Raw genomic sequence first — 17,774 nt, 5'->3', positions numbered from 1 at the left:
CCAGATTTAGCTTATATTCAAGCATATAATTGAACTTTTCCCAATATGCATCAACCTAGCAAGTCGGCGGAGCTTTTTATCTATACTGAACTTCGAGAAATGAGAATAAATGATACACAACAGAGATAATATGCGGTATGTGGTGGTTGTCACACCGCACGAGAGTGAAAAAGCTAGGCTAGTAGTTATGATGTATTGGAAAGATACAATGAAAAAATCTCCTATGATGAACCATAAAGCAGTCTAATCTCTTCTAACATTTATACACCGAGTGATCTTGCTACATCTAATTTCCTGCTAAGAGAGTCAACAATATATCTGTCTTTAGAGCTAGTGGATTTCCATCCGCCGTATCTGGCCAAACATCTTTCGTTCACATTGCTATTAGCTGCTGCCGTGGCGCCCCCTGCCCTGAAACTGTGGGTACAAAAATCAGAAATATTGCCAACAAATTGCTTTATGCCTCCCAACATTAGATCTTTGGCTGTAGTAATAAGAGATACCAAGATACTTATGAGGTATCAACCTGCCTTAGTGTACTGTAAACGCCGAATTAATACATTTTCCGAATAACAAGCTCACCTAAATACAAAATGTATCGCTCTGTTGCTGCTACTGGACAAGTTATTTTGCCTGATCTTGCAATTACCACTGAGTGACCTTCCCGGAATTGGTCGTTTTTTCGCTTGTGAATTTGATATCTACACGGGTATCCGTAAAACTAATGTCATTTATCTTCACGTTTAGTAATTCGCTGATACGCAAAAAGCCTGCAAAGGAGACAAAGCACATGCACAAAAGACGCAAGTCTGATAAATTGTTATATTGCCCTATACTGGATGCAAGTCTGATAAATTGTTAGATTGCCCTATACTGGATGCAAGTTTGATAAATTTTTAGATTGCCCTATACTGGATGCAAGCTTGGATAGAATGTTGAAGCTTGCAGGGTCTTTGGGAGACTTCGGCTTGGCTAAGATCCGTCTGCAGCCCTCCAAGGTTGACTGAACCAAAGGGTGCGCCGTAGGAGACTCCGTTCCCGATAGAGTATGAGCCCATCTGATGCTATAAACTGCAGTTTCCAATGGTGCTGTTGTCTTGGCGCCATCTAACTAGCTACGAAGATACACTGCAAGTGGATCGGATTGGCTGGGAATGCAGCATCCATCGTAAGGTTCGCTGAACACCAATTTTTCCAGCGAATCCATCCATTCAAGTACTTTGATACTGTGGAATCTGCTTTTGATGCCAGCATCATGTCGGGAAGGGTTTCACGTAGCTTTTTCAGGGCTAGGCTATTAGACTGTGTTTTCCATTGCTCCACCTGAAAAATATCTTAACGCAAAAACAGCGAAAGTTGGGTGTCCGTAAAACTACTTGTCTCGATGCGAAAGCAGTCGCTATAACAGTCTAGAAAGATGTTATCTTAAAGATTACTTTACATATATACACGTTCGCTACAAATACAATGTAAAAATTAAAGTGTGTAGTACTAGCGTACAACCATGAAGCGACCGAAAGGATGATTAAAATAGTCCGTTCAGGGAAACTCCAATCTCATCGCTAACATTTTGAAACTTGGGCATCCTATGAAAGGGTGATGGTTTCAAACCGACGGGCAATTGCTGTATCCTTCCTGGAGTGATCCGGTCGTCAATATTGGAGAGTACGCGCAGAGCTTTCACAAAATCAGCAAAACTACCTGGCTGAGGGCGCAAAACTGGCCAAAAATAGGCTGACGGCTATTCTGGAACTATCAACGTAGCCTTACCGGAGCAAAATTTAACATGGCGGATAGCCGGCAATACAAGCTTGACTGGTGGGCATATCCGGTTGTTTTCGCCCGCCCAATTTTGGCAGAATGCGTCGACAGCTTCTGCGTCGAGATTCCAACATGCCGAATCAAAGCGGGGAAGTTGAGTATTATAGTACGTAGCAAAACGGTTCTACGTACGTGGACCCCAAAGCCTATTTTATTTATTTATTTATTTATTTATTTATTTATTCATTCTGACATCCAACAGGCATAGCCCAATAACTGGATGCAAACAGAGAAAAATTAAAACATGAAAAAGACAAATTACAATATGCAGAAACTAATTTTAAAAAAAGGCACTAAACAAGTAACAACAGAGACTGACAAACATCAAAAACTCTCGATAGTAAAATGACTATCAGCAAGAGATAATAAAACAGATGACACTTGGGTTTTAAAAGCACTAAAACTATGAAGCATAGCAAACAAGGAAGGATTTACAGATCAATCGTATGTATCAATGAACCTGCTCAATGCATCTGCTCTCAATGCTTTGCTATTTTTGGTCCCGAGTAGTTTGGGGAAGATGTAAAGCTCTTACTTAGTTTTTTTGACCGCATTAAAGCTTACGTACCTGTGACGGTGGAGGCTCTTCATCTAAATTGACCTGCTAGGTGGCTGTTTGTCGGAGAATAGTTCAATTATATTCTTGAATATAAGCTAAATCTACAAAGGAAGTTTCGTTTCTGAATTTGGAGAGTAAAAACGGGAAAATTTGGCCACTTTGGGATTTTTCGTCGGCTCAAGCGGAGCTTTTTTCTCTTGTGGGTAACCAATAACGCCCTCACACAGCCCAGTCTTCGCTTCTGCATGTCGGAAAACTCAAACTCAGGTATAACTTTCCTTGCAGACTATGGTTAACCAAAGTACTCCGCATGAAAGTGAAAAGTGAACTAACTTTACTCCACAAAGTTTTCACAGACATTGAACAACACGTTTGGAGCTAAGACTGATTTCTCACCAACCTTTCGAATGTGAAGTTCAAGTTAGAGAAGCATTGCTCAGATTAGAAAACTCAAAATCAGGTATTAGGCCTACTGTCTTTACGGGCTCTCGTCGAGCACTCCACATGACAGTCAACTAACTCGATTAAAGGATCCACCAATATTGGAAAAAAAGAAAGACAAAGCAAAAAAAAAAGGCGAAAAGAGTAACAATTTTTTGCAGTTTGGATTGAGATGGGGTCACTCATGGTCATTGACCCTACAAGTACACGGGACTTTAAGAGTTTTCATGCAAGGCTTTGCTGTTTTTTGGTCCCGAGTAAGTTGGGGAAGATGCCCGATTGTTTTGAAGTAATGACAACGCTTCAGAAAAGTCTTACATTGTTGCCATTAAGCCTGTTGCATGCGTGATGTTTTGGTCTGATTTACACAGAAGGTTGATCTGTATACGTAAGATTTTGGTAGAGTGAACTTAGAATGTGATTGACTATAGCTATATGTATAAGTGCACCAGAGACAAGAGTAAAGAAATAAAATTGTTATTCTCAGTATTTACCAATAAATATTTCAACACATTCATGTCAAGTTAAGACCAAGAAATAAATCATCATCTGTGTGTTTTAAACAGATGACAGTGTGTGTGGAGAATATGCTCACCCACTGAATACATTGTATACTCCAATCTTTTAGCGTCATAATGATGTACTGCAGTCCCCAAGATTTCTGGTGAGATCATATGTGCTCATAGGTTTGGTACATAGTATAACATTGGCAATGGTAGTCAAAGGTAAAAATTTCATGCGATATTAAATAGCATTTGATGTTTACAGCAATATTCGAGTTCTTGACAAAATGAGGTCTTGTCTTGTATTCAGTAACAGTATGATTTGTAAGGGAAAACAGAAGTGCATCATCCGAGGTGTATGAATATTCACCATGGACGATGAGACGTGGCCAGACTTGCACACCCGATCAAACTCATTGACACAAATTTGCACAAATGAATAGGATAATCACTGTACACTGCAAGCGTTAGTTGGCAGACACTCAGTAAGTGTGGTGCGGAAATTCAGTACCACAGCTGTTATTTACCAGACCAGTTGACTTGCCATTCAATCTGTCCAGCTGAGTTGCGAACAAATATTCAAGAATTGACAAATGTAAGACTGAAATTCAGTACAAGATCGATTTGATCACGTCCAAGACCTCAGACATTACCTGTTAGTACTATTGAGTGTGAATCATGATTTTGCAAACCTCACAACATTCATAATCAAAGTTCACAGAGACCATACATAGTTAAATAAATCTTTTATTCCCTTTATTCAAATTTCCCACTGTACAACATTTCGATTGCGTGTGCTGTTCAAAAAAATATATATTTTGGGTAGTATCTTATAAAATGTTACAAAATTTGGAAAGGAAACTATCCCATGAAAATCCCTAAAACAGCTGCAGTGATATAATAGTTTTACTTTATTCCCCTCTTGGAGTTGAAAAGAAAATGGTATTTCTGATATCATAATATAACTAGGTCCATACTCTTCATTGCCACCAAAGTTCAGCATCCTCTATTCGGTGAAAACTTGACGATCAAAATGAAGTTTTAACCCTCCATCGTATGGACCAAATCTGAGGAAAATATCGCTTGACATTTTTGCATAGACAGACTAGAATCATGAATTAAACTGTGTCAACTAGTGAACGAAACATACCCCAAAACATTAAAGATCACCTCTGTAGGTACCTCACAACCTCCAAAAAGAGAATAAATACGTATTGTTCATGGCTGAAATTTGATATATTGTAATAAATCCCACAGAAAAGTTAGTTTTAATGAAATTTGGAGTTAAATTGGGGTTTATAGTTAACACTGACAGCTCATTGACTGTGCTTCATGTACATTGTTCACAATTGTACCAGTTTCTATTACAAATAAAAATTTAATACCAATGTGCAGCAAATAGATTAAATAAATTGTTACAAAATCCAGATATGGCACATAGATAAAAAAAAATCAACTTTTACTACATCTAATGTTCAATCTAGTTTCAAACAGATCTTGAAGTCGTGTTAAAATTTTAGGATAAGATATATTGCACTACGATTCTGCAGAGCTACTTCTGGCATGGCAATGTACTAAATTAACAAGATTTTGAAATATCATTTTTGAATTTCTAACCGCCAGGTTAGAGACTCTTGTGTTGACATATTCTCAGTTGAAACAGCCATCTACCGGAATTCCACACTTGTCTCCAAATGTTTCAGTGTACATCAAATAGTGAATGAATACACATCTCCTTGATTAGGTTGTCAATTATCAAGATTGACTGTGACTCTGTAAATTGGCAACAGTAATTTGGTACCCTGTTTGATTCCGATTCAACACATAAGATTGTATGTCATCTTACAGTTCAATAACAAATATTTGCCAAAACTGAAAATCTTCACCTTCAACAAAGCTTGAAGTGACTGACGTCATTCAGGATAACCAAGCCAATGAAACGAATAAGAAGTTTGATTTTCCTGACTTGCACATTCATCAAGTTTCAATTCAAAGGCCAATTTTTCCTATGGCAGGCTGAATGACGTGAAATCGTACATTTCTTTGGGTAGAAGGAAAAGGGTACTGTCTTGGATAGTTGATCACATGACAATCAGGTGGTGATCAGTGAAACTACTCTCTGACACTGTACAAATGAGATTGCACACAATGTAATGTTGGAACTTCGACAAAACAAAGGACTTTTGCTTTGTGGAGGAGAGTTCCATGGTACAAGAGGAACAAAATGTTCATTTTCATTGACATTTTCATATCGTGCCAATCCCAAGTGTCGTGACTGTCTGCTCAAGTGACATGGATAAATTTTGTCATTTGCTATTAACGGTATACACCTGTAATCTAAGCATGCCCATATATGGTCAAAGGGCGTTCCTTGGTATTCAAAATGCCCATGTGGGGGCGCTGTTTTAAAAAGCGGCCACCCGCTTAAAATCGGTGATTGTTAGATTTTCTCTTTCCATGATCACTGTGGCAAAATTGGAACAGGTGACAGTATACCTTTAAACAGTGACTGCCATTTGGGTTCAGCACAAACAGAAAGTTGATTTTATAACCTTGTAAAATTAATTACTGATAAATATATTTAGTTAAATAATTAAACAACAAATATATAAGCATACTGCAACACTTTGTCGAATTTTTATTCCCTTCCATATTTTTTTGTTTGTATGGAACAAATCATGCAGTTAAAATTCAAAAAACAAATATAAAGAACAAAAGGGTTAATATTGAACCAAGAATTATGGATTTCTAATCCTGTTATGGAATTACTCAACTGTAAATACTTCAGGTCGAGGAAAGTGTAAATATATGTATAATTTATAAACTATTACAATACAGTGTTTTATGCTGATTTGCGACTACCATGCTTGCTGTCACCGTTAAAGAATAGGTTGACAATATGATGGTGACTGCAATAGTCTACCTATTTTTACTGTTAATACAATACAAAACTCTACTGAGAACATTAACTCAAATATAAACTTTGTGAATTTCTGAGTGTTAAATAGGAGAGGCTATGAACGCTAATGTCTAAAACTGGGTGACTTCATCTTCTTCATCTGTGTCGGAATCGAAAGATGTAGACGTGTATTGGTCTTGATCTGGGTGAAGGTTTTGAAGAGGAGTATCCTCGGGGCGAGTTTCTTCTGAAGATTTCTCACTTGAGCTAACTTCGATGTTCATCTCTGATCCAAGGAAAGTTTCGAAAGATATCTCCTCTGTTTCGTGTTCGACTGTAGTCGATCTGTGGGTGGTCACTGTTCTTACGATGCTCATATCCCGTCCGAAGAATGACTCTAGCGTCTCCTCGTCGTCCGTAGTCATTCGGACTTCTGTGACGTGTGATTCTTGTTCGGCTCCTGGTTGTTCTTCTTCTGCTTCATTCTCGGATTCCGATCGCCCTTGTTCGACGACGTCTATTTCATGACTTGGTTCAGAACTGAGCTCGGATTCTATCTGTCTTTCTGTTTCCGGCTCTGCGTGTTGTGGTGTGTGTGTTACCACTTCTACTGACGGTTCATTCTCTACCAGTGAATTTTCTCTGCTGATTTGTATCCTGACTTCGCTGTGGTATTGTTTCTGTTGAGTAAGTCGAACTGAGATCATTTTGCCCATATTAATGCTGGACACCGCTGGTTTGATGAGCTTGAGCGAAGTTAGAAGGCGATGTTGGATGGTTGGTGACAATTCGACGATAACATTGGTTTCTGTGAAAAAAAGGAAAACATTACCATAAAAATTAGTGACCAGTTTGGTTTCCAGTCGTCGTTTTATCTACTTTACCTATTTATAAAGCTACATTAAATCAAAATTAACCGTTCAGTATGTAAGCTTACCTGTGTATTTGTACCGACGCAGACAAGTACTATGACGTAGTGTAATGTTCTCGATTTTTTTGTACAATTCATGGCATGGACAGTAGAAAAAGGATCCATCTTAGTTATTGGGCAGTTTGTGAACACAGTCTGATTATCAGGTAAGTATAATTGCAAAGAGTTTCGTTATATGATCTTCACTACACACGATAGTCTGACAAAAATACACATTCTAAACGTGGACGAGACAATTTCACTAGTACTATATACTGTAGTATAAAAATTTTCAAGGGTGAAGTTTTCTGGAGTTCCACTGTTTAACAAATTTCATTGTCGTCACATCAAAGCAACTGCGATCAAAAATCATAAAAAAAACCCAAAACAAACAAAATTCACAGTGATACAGCATGTAAAATCAAGGTAAATGTATCTGCCAAACGACACAGAGGTGCTATTCTTACATAAATTTGCTCGTTTTACGGCGGTGACGAAATAATCAAATAAAACAACAAACCAATAAACATGAATAATGAAGCATACGTTGTCGCAAGCACGAGTTGAATATAAACGAATTCGTACCTTCCCAGTAATTCACCATTTGTGTGACTGCTTGTTGAATGGTCATCAAACGGGTCTGTGTGTAAAAGGACAAAACTAAGTTAGCTGGCTAATAGATCTTGTCAATAATAGCCTATATATAATGGAATATTTGGGGCTGCCTATGAACATTTTACTGTTTTTACATTCAGCTTGAGAACCCATCTCAGACGTATTTTGTCGATTTTGATTATCTCCATTACAACTGTTTGATTTCGAATATATTTTTGCCTCATGCCTTGTCGCATTTTCTGTCTGAATTGCGTCAAGAACTCAATGAAGCGAGCGAGTTGTTTAATTCATATAACTGAAAATACCCTGATCGAGTCGATGCCACACTTTTATCTATAGCACTTGGGGTTAGGATAGTTAAGCCAAAGTTTGGTCTCACTTTAACAAACTTTGTACAACTGTACTACGTACATCTCTGCATACCGAATAATCTCAATGACAATATGCATCGAAGCAAGGTCAGACAGAACTAGCCTATGAATAAACTATTCAATGTCTGAACAATGCAAATACCATTCTCTTGCAATGCGTCATAATATGAATGTTATTTAAAAAATCTGAAACATAGAACGTCTAGGATTTCCCCGTCTGAGTCTGCCTCTCGCACACACTCTCTCCTTAAACAATGGTGACGTTATAATCTTGTCGACTTTATCTGAAATTAAGTTGATGACATTCACATTGATAAAATCGACTCCCAAACTCACCTCAATGGCTGTCTGTGTTCTGAAATTCGCCGTCAAGACAAGCAACCAAACACACACGCTCTGCAATGGAAAAAAATTCCGTATGGTCATTCGTTAATATCAACAACTACACTTTCATCAAACTTAATCTGGAACACTGACAATTTACAGATTAGATTTGTTCCTGAGATTCGCTACCTTTTACTGTTTTCTACTTCTTTGTCCATTATTTCCTAAGGCCGAAAATAACAAAATATTTCCCGCATTTTAATTTATCTACCTGTTTGATCAGAGAAACGATCGTCTAATCTCGGTACCTTGAACATAATTTTGTCGGATAAAAACGCTGTTGTTTGTTTTTGTCCCTTGACACATAATTAATTCATGCAAATTTTCATGTCATAAAATGCGTAGAAGAAAAAAGTCTTCAAAATTCCTCGAAGTCACTGTTATACTGAGATGTCCAAGGAACAATCTCTCTCTCTCTCTCTCTCTCTCTCTCTCTCTCTCTCTCTCTCTCTCTCTCTCTCTCTTTCTCTCTCTCATCGCGGGTGGTATTCAGTGTGAAAGGAATATTTACAGGTAAAGTTTAAAGTACATTTAACTAATGTAGGATATATACGACCAAATATTATTTTGTGCAGCAGTGACCTATGCAATCACTTACGTCGGAATAACTCATACACAGACGGTAAAAGATAATCTTGAACATTACGAAATGACCGTATACCCCAATATGTTTACAATTTAGCAGCTGAGGGAATATAATAGTCTCTGTCACAGCCCCCGATTCACTACACAGTTTCCCGTCTCTTTTGATGTGCGTGCCCTCTACGGTTTGGCTAGGCAAGGCCTAAAGCGAACCTAGCTATTAAAATCATATTGTCGACGGCAGGAGAAGGCCTGTGTAGCCAACGGGGGAATGCGAGAGAGTCGAGCGTATGGGTTGCATATGGCCTGTGTAGCCAACGGGGGAATGCGAGAGAGTCGAGCGTATGGGTTGCATTTTACCCACTGAACACACACGAAATCCAACTGTAATGGTAGTGGGTTCAGTAAAAAGTCTGTGCGGACTTTGTTTGGATAAGTTGAGTGAAGTTAAACCACATGGTGGTCATAAACAACTGAAGTTAGTTAAAGGGTGGGAGAGAGGAAGATTAGGGGTTGTGGAATATCGAGACATGGATTGTGGGTAACGGGTGGGGGAGGGGTAAGCTTGCCAATTGTTTAACGCGGGTATCAGTGAAAAAATGCAGATATATTTAATTTTTATTGTAAAACGGTATAAACCGTGTAAGTTTCATGAAATTAGTTAATTTTACTTTTATTGTAAGATTTCAAAATTACCTCTCTCATAGTTCCCATCGCCTGTTAATGTAATAAAACGCAAAGTTGTAAAACATTAGTTCCCGATGTGGATAAAGTGCCTCACATGGCAAATATCCATTGTCGATGATAGGGCCATTTCAAAGTATTATTGCTAACATCGACATTGTGAAAACAATCACTGTGAAAGCGGCATACTGTCTTATATAGGACTATTCTCGATCAATGCTTTCTTCCCTTCATAAGTTTTAAGGTATACTGTCACCTGTTCAAATTTTGCTACAATTACCATGGGAAGAGAAAATCTAACCAATCACAGATCTTAAGCGGGTGGCCGCTTTTTAAAAACAGCGCCCTCGCATGGACTTTTTGAATAACTAGGAGCGCCCCATATTTAGGTTACAGGTGACTGTATACCTTTTTCACCTTTAAGACCGGGAAAATGAAGTCACGTTTCATGGGGAATCAGGGACGCTTACAATGCAACATCTTTCTGAACAAAACGGCTCGAAATTAATGATTCTTTAGTTAAAAACTGGTCTTTCAGTTTCTGAGTGCCCATTAATGTCAGCAAGATTTGTAACTGTCAATTGGCGTGAAATACCACAAACGAGAGCGAGACAGGTTTTCGCAAATATCTCTTGCTACACATCATGGCCATGCGCAATTTCTGGCAACCAAGCAGAAGCCTTGGTTAAGTCTACACAAACCACTGACAACACGTATGGAAGATGATTCATAAGGCGTTTTTGCAATTCAACATTGTCTGACCTGTGTTAAAAGTTTGTGACTTGTCATTGTAATTCTACGATACTTTCAGTGAAAGTGCTACTATCATCTTATACACAGGGACTATATATAACATCAACATAATAAGACAGAAATACCATTTCTTATGACAAGAAAGCAGATCGAAATCAAACGCGTTACATATGTGCTTATAAAAAGCAAATATCAAAGCAGAACATCTAATTTTTATTATCACTTTATAGCAGAAGACAAATTTACAAAGGTGCATTACATTAACACTACGAAAAATAACAGCGAAAAATCTCAGATAACAGACAGCTTACAAAGCACAAATTGTGAACACTACAATAAACATTTGAAAATATGTTCAGCAAGCGGATTAAGGTTAAAAACATAATAGGCGAAGATATTTTACTATGCATGGCAGCTGTTGGCGAGCGCACGTCCTACAAGACTTGATACGGTACTTAAACATTACATTAACATTGAACTGAAAGCATAGTGCGTCTAATCTCAATACTTACTAAGAAATTCTCAGCAATGTCAAATTCATCGTCCATATACTCCTGATGTAATATAAAGTCATTCTAATTTAGCAATGCCGATGACGCAAACAGTCGCTCGCTAGCATTTTTGTTAGGATTTCAGAGAATAACTTGAACACAAATTCATGCATTATTAGCAATGGGCATTTGTCATTGTTGGCGCAGCATCAATATTTTTGGTCAGTTGACGAGCATATCATGCAATTTTGCGCTTTAGGCTTTTGGTTACGACACCAGCTGCGATGACATAGCTGTTGTAACACCTCCAACACATCGAACATCAATGCCGTGTGAAACAGTGCTTTCTGCAAAAAGACAGGCTTGGCCTGTGACACTCAATGCGCCCTCTAACATATAGAATAACATTTGTGATCCGCATCTTACTGAGACAAAAAATCCAGAAATGATCAAAGATTTTATGAATGTATTAAAACACAAGCGACAACGCTAAAATAAAGTGAAGGAATCGAAATCTCACCTCAGTATGATCTGCTGGTACATCATTGATGTACCTGTCCACAAGAAGCGTCAAAGGCCAAACTAAATCCTCGCCGTACGGTTCACGTGAACCCCTATCCTCCATTCTCACTCTCCAATTATCGCCACCGTGCGGTGAATATGGTCCCTGGATTGCTGTGACCAACGAGTCGCCTATGGCAAAGTGTAATGAGATGTGCTGTGTTCTTGGCTGTACACGGACCTGTTGGCAGATTTGTGATACAATGAGTCACACTAAAGTTGCCGTTACAATGACAAGTCATGATTCGAGTACCTTGCTAATATAACCAGGAAGGCATAAAATGGTTGTTATGTCGATGTGCATGATGTGAGTGTCGAATGAAATCATACTGTACTGGATGCTAAGGTTTGCAGTTTATTAGAATTGGTCTTAAGGTGATAGCTACTAGAAAATTGGCCATCGCTTTCTTCGTCTGTTCTGGTGTAAGACGGTCTTGGTGGCAAGCTTATATTTTGTCAACGATCTTTCAGCGTGTTTCAAAAATTCTAACCAAAGTGAGTGATTTTTAAAATCATGCAAAATTGACACAAATCAAGTTCAAAGAAAGATACTTTGTCCCTCATATCTGAAGACACGAATAAAGCAAATATCATGTCAAGTACTAGACTTGTGTATGTACCACAGAATAACTCTAGTATATGGCTACAACGATTTCAACATTGTTGCGATAAGGTGGTTATATCCTTTTCACAAGTTATAATGTCTAAAAGATATATACTTGAGACTATAGAGCACAGGCTTTTGTCAACTTACAGCGGCACTTTCTAATAACCCTTGGATTACAACTTTCCGATGAGGGAAGTGAGGATCTCCTATCGTCTGGAAGGCAACAGCTTCTGCTGCCTTTGCCTTGACCTGCAAGGTAAGGTCACGTTGTAAGTTTACACATTGACTGATTTTACAGCATGTCTGCCTTATACTGGAGTCTGTGTTTTGGAAGAAATATACCATATTCACATCACTTGTGGAGCTTTCAGTTCGACAAAGGACAGTCGATGGAACATTTCGCGATTGCAAAAAAAACATACAAAGTTTCAGCCATTGCTATAAGAACCTTGCAACATTTGAAAAGTATATAGTTATGCATCTGCAGCAATAGCAATTTACAAATTGATGCAACGAAAATGACATTCCTTCTGATTGGTCACCTATAAATCGGTACTTACGTCTGCTGAATCGTCCTCTGAGAGAACTTTGCTCATGAGAGTTTGTACGACAGAGAGTTTGGTAAGTTCTCGTCCATCTTCCTCCTTGAGCTCCCAAATGTCTTCGATTGTCTTCTCTGTACCCTCCCCTCCATCCTTCAGAGGAAGTGGGCCGTTTCTGCCTATCTCCCCGAGAGCAATGCACGCCGCTTCAACCAGCATCACGATAACACTGTCCAACTTCATCACTGAAAACATAATATCAATTCTACTTAGGCGATACCACACATATGTGATGTGATGAATGTTAAACTTGAAATCTAATAATTGATAGTGAACGTTATATTATAGACATTTGAGATATCGCTCCAGACACAGATCTTTCTACATTTTACTCTTTCCATTTCTTTCCTACCAGTACATTAGTGCTGACTAGTCCTTGTATGTCTATCACAGCCTAGTAATTCCATATCTGTCTGTCTGTCTGTCTGTCTGTCTCTCTGTCTGTCTGTCAGTCTGTCTGTCTCTCTGTCTGTCTGTCTGTCTGTCTGAGGCTGTCTGTCTGAGGCTGTCTGTCTGTCTGTCTATCTTTGCCCGTCTAATTCCGTGTCTCTCTTAATATATCTTCTACCTCTCTCAAATCGTTTTAAGGTAGGTTGCGACTTAAAATTGAAAAAAACTTAAACTTTTACTCAAATCGCCATCCCTGTGAAATTTCTATGGGGCATTGTGACTTTTCGATTTTCGGACAACTAATCCGGTGGGAATTTCATTTACTCCAAGAGCTTCAAAATGAGCTCCCTCAGCGGTACAGACCAGAAAGGTAATGTAAGAATGTAGAAGTCTGATTAACTGTCCCAGAGGAGCATTCAACCTTAACACTTGTTCGATAGCCCAGAGCTGTCTACATTCTCGTCACATACCGATGGCCTTCACGGCTTCAGTGAAAATGATGTCTTCGTTGCTGGAATCTCCGATGTATTCTATGTTTTCGAGACTTGCCAGTCTCCTTCGCTTGTGGAGGTATTTCCCAATGATGTGACCCAATGCCAGTATAGAGCCATGCTGGACTTCAAGGTACTGCAGAAAGCAAAGTTAACGAAAAGTAGTTTCATATATCGTTGGATGTGCGATGGAGACTCGAGTACATCTTGATACTGTAAAGCATATTTTCGCTTTCGAAGCTGCTGCGAGGAAAATGCTATTTCAAGTCCTTTAGTTACTTTGTTTACGGAAGACAGTTAAGTTTGGTATCATATTTACAAGAATAGGCGACCCGACAGGTTCGTGATCAGGATCTTACCGTAATAGTCGAGAGTAAGACATTGCACTCTTGTAAAATAGATACTGATATGATATGTAACTGAACGGAAGGTTATATTCTAAAATTAACATTTCATATGTTAATGAATACTGGAACTTCCCCCAAAGCATTTGCGCATTTTCACCGGATGCTTTTTTGTTTTGTATCTTTTTGTTTTTTCCCGCGCTGTACACATTGTTGCATTACCTCATGGTTGAGATCCTGAGTGATTTCCTGTATCGCAGTCAATACGATGTTCTTGTCCACATACTGCAGCAAGATACCATAGAGTTCAGCAGCGTAACTCCGCGTCTCTAGGTTGTCAGAGTGAAGGAATACCTGAAACAAAGCAAGGAAACTCAATAAATGAACTCTATTCAGAATATTCTGAGTCACAGCTATAACTGTACATCTTGCAAGTTCTGCATTTAGGTTTGTATGTGTCTGAGTTCAAGTTGGAATTTTCTGTTAAAGCACTCGTGTGTTTCATCTTGCAATGATAACCAAATCCCATTCTCTTTCGACATTCCTTAATGACATTCAATGTTCGCTGTCCCATTCAAAATGGAAGTTCCATCAAAAAGAAAACAAATCGTAAATAACATTTTACAGGTATACATACTCAAGTTTTGGGTAGGTGTTCCTATAGAACAACTACTTTTTCTTTAATATGGTCGAATAATGTAAGATAAATTGCAAAAGCAAAAAAAGGACAAATGATGTACAATAAATTCTACTTCAATACCTTTAGTCGCCCAAATCTGGTGACGAACTCAGGGGCCAGTCTTTCAGGAGCAACAGCCACTAATTCTAAAATTCTATACATAGACGCTGCTCCACCGACCGCCGACACATGCTGACGTAACATGCCAAGATAGAGGGTAATTGGTCCCTCTGTCGTGCTGTCACCAGCCTCGTCCAATAAGGTATTGACACGTTTGGACAGTAGAGGTCCCTGTAGTCTCATCTCTTCAGCGGTGGTCACGTTTGGATTCGCCCGGGAATCGTAGGCCAGGCACATGCGCAAGTAAATCGTCATCTAAGATCAAAAGACAATATGATAAAGCAAAAAAGATATACACCAAATGAACCAGTGGATGCCATGGGTATCTTCTTGAATTCATCGAACAATCACATATTTGGATATATGCAGTGGAGTGGAAGATGCTATGTTAGGAATAAAGAATATCCATACCTTTTCATACGCCGTTGCAGAGAATGGAAGACTGTGTGTTCCCAGCGGCCCCCTTACTTTGATCGACTTCGTTGAAATTCTGTCTTCAGTAGTCGTCTTCGCAGCCATCCTGTCCTTCATCTTGAAAATTACAAGAAATTGGGTTGTTAAGTATATATGCTTTAGCCAAACCAATTATTGACTAAAACCTTTTCGTCAGTCAGTTTTTTAAAGTGTTGAAACTAGATGTCAAATGTGCGTCTAATGTAGGTAGAAATATTGTAAGATAGACAGAATAAAATAAAACAATTAAACAAAATGCATGTTACCATTACGTTATTGTCACGTGTTCAAAATAAGTCGACGACGCGTCTCCTCATTGGTTTGCTGACAAAATGTCGCAAAATCCAACATTAAACGGACTTCAGCACAACACCACGTGACACTAAATGTACTGTGAGTGGATGAAAATTATGCCGGCCGATAAAAGTTTCTCGGAAACATGCTTTGAAAATTTTTGTTATCTTACGTTCAGTCGCTATAAGATGGCACTAGACACATCAGCATCTATTGCCATTTCGTTCGATATGGGACACTGATGTTTCGAGTAAAATCTATAACTATAGTTCGCTGCAAGCTAATGTAATTAGATGCAAGGAAATACCGATGTATGTATTATATCAATTTAAAGAATTATTCAACTTTATAATCCCAAAGTACCCTGCGCATACCATCATCATAGATGAATTTTCGATGCCATGAATTAGAAGGAGATAATATTTCTATACGTCACCAAGTATGTTTGCTCACCCGTAGACTTATGAATGTGACAAGAGAAACAAAGTCAGGGAAGGCGTTTGCTTTCTCGTCGCTTTTGTTGGAATCCGCTCTGTTGGATTGGGTCCTCAGAGCGTCCAAGGCAGCGTTCCGTACTATCTTCACTCTAGAGGAAAACGTAAGATCATAAGTGTTGAAAAACTTTCACAGTTATTGTCAAGGTAGGACGCGTCTCGGACGGATATTTGGACTCTAACTTTATAGTACGCTGTGGTCTACCACTGGGAGTATCCGACCTTTTCACATGCTTATTTCTTTGAAAACCGAAAAGTTAATTTTCTCCCATAGGGTTAACTCAGGAATGGCGGCCATATTAAATATCAAATATCTGTAAACTCGTGGTCGTTCACAGACGAAACCTTGCAGCTGCTAGTACTGAATCGACGAAAATCATGATTGAAGGGAATCATAATAGATCACATATTACAATATGGTGGGTATCCTTGAAACAACTATCATTTTCTTATGAATAAATCTAATAGAAAGAGTCCAAAAATTCAAAATTGCGTACTTACTCATCGCCCGAAGCGAGAAGCAAGACGTATTTCGATGCTACGTGGTTCGGTGGGAAGACAAAAGCGGCATATTGTACAGCCATCAAACGTGATTGTGGATGTGACTGCAATAAGAAACATTTGACAGTTTGGTTAGATCTCACATGATGTCTTTACGTTGACAATATGGACCATGGCTTCTTGAAATTCGTAATTTCAACGGCATGCCGGTGCTCTTCTTTCTGAAGAACAGCAGCAACAGTCGTGTTTTTATCATAAAACTCGATGTGTAACACTTACCCGACAAGTAATAACTCTTCATGCCGACTTACGATAAAATTCAACCCAATGAGTAATGACAATAAATCCGACATATGATGTTTAACCAAATATGTAATATCAACCGAACATGCCATACATTCCCTACGTTAATATGCATTTCAATCAAGCGACATTATTTCATGGTACAATAAAACAATGTGTCGTACGATACAGATAAGACAGATGCATGGATGACTTGCACGTCTATAATGAAAATGGCGAATCTGTTTTCATCATGTACGTAGCGGATTTATAACCAGTCGTCACCTTCAATCTGGCATCCTACAGTAAAAGAGGAAGTACCTAACTCAAGTAAAAATTATTACCTTTTCGATGTTGCTCAGTATAAGATCTTCTAAGAGCGTCACTTGGTAGTCATTCCAATTGGTGTACTCGTTGGCCAGCACAGACAAGCTCTCCTTCGTGTATTTTCTCGTAGTTTCTCTCTGTGGGAAAAAAGCGATCTTGAAAAAGTTCCCAGGAATAGAAATGCTTACAAAACATTTCAAAGGACATGGTATACAATGATCTGTTTCGCCAGAGATTGTTGATGATATAGAGGAAAGAGAAATTTTGGAAAGACTCAAAGTATTTTAATTCTTGATACTTTAGATGGGGGATTAGCTTTGATCTGCACAACACTTTCATCTATCACCTCCATATCAAATGGCAAAGCTGGTGATAGTTTAAAACCAAGAAAGACTACATCATTTAATGGATAATCTGTGTAACAGAGAAGCAATCGATCATTTTGTTTTCACCTGTTTTTACTTTTTGGGACTATAATTTGGACTGGTTAACATAAGTTAAAATTTGACATTAAATTTGGAACTTTCGGCCCATAATGAAATAATGTCTGTGAATTGACGGACCATGGTAGGGCATCGTACGGCACCTTGTAACTTATGCTATGCGATCTGACACG

At 38.6% G+C, this 17,774-nt stretch overlaps 1 protein-coding gene across 1 annotated transcript in view; it reads right to left on the bottom strand.

Moving 5' to 3' along the window:
* Positions 1-4,053: 4,053 nt before the first annotated feature.
* LOC139139490 (uncharacterized) overlaps positions 4,054-17,774 on the bottom strand; it is a 73,320-nt gene continuing 59,599 nt past the window's right edge. Inside the window, exons 74-88 of the mRNA XM_070708402.1 lie at positions 17,176-17,295; positions 16,550-16,653; positions 16,008-16,140; positions 15,219-15,338; positions 14,769-15,062; positions 14,231-14,362; positions 13,644-13,800; positions 12,742-12,968; positions 12,329-12,430; positions 11,534-11,755; positions 11,035-11,076; positions 9,782-9,802; positions 8,456-8,515; positions 7,719-7,773; positions 4,054-7,031 (exon numbers count right to left, since the gene is read on the bottom strand). Coding sequence (XP_070564503.1) covers positions 6,355-7,031; positions 7,719-7,773; positions 8,456-8,515; positions 9,782-9,802; positions 11,035-11,076; positions 11,534-11,755; positions 12,329-12,430; positions 12,742-12,968; positions 13,644-13,800; positions 14,231-14,362; positions 14,769-15,062; positions 15,219-15,338; positions 16,008-16,140; positions 16,550-16,653; positions 17,176-17,295 — 2,466 coding nt within the window. The 3' untranslated portion in view covers positions 4,054-6,354. The remainder of the gene's footprint in view (positions 7,032-7,718; positions 7,774-8,455; positions 8,516-9,781; positions 9,803-11,034; positions 11,077-11,533; positions 11,756-12,328; positions 12,431-12,741; positions 12,969-13,643; positions 13,801-14,230; positions 14,363-14,768; positions 15,063-15,218; positions 15,339-16,007; positions 16,141-16,549; positions 16,654-17,175; positions 17,296-17,774) is intronic.

This window comes from Ptychodera flava, chromosome 8 (assembly GCF_041260155.1).
Source record: "Ptychodera flava strain L36383 chromosome 8, AS_Pfla_20210202, whole genome shotgun sequence".
NCBI classification, from domain to species: domain Eukaryota; kingdom Metazoa; phylum Hemichordata; class Enteropneusta; family Ptychoderidae; genus Ptychodera; species Ptychodera flava.
Note: the sequence above shows the minus strand (reverse complement) of the source record. Positions and strands in the feature narration are given on the sequence as shown.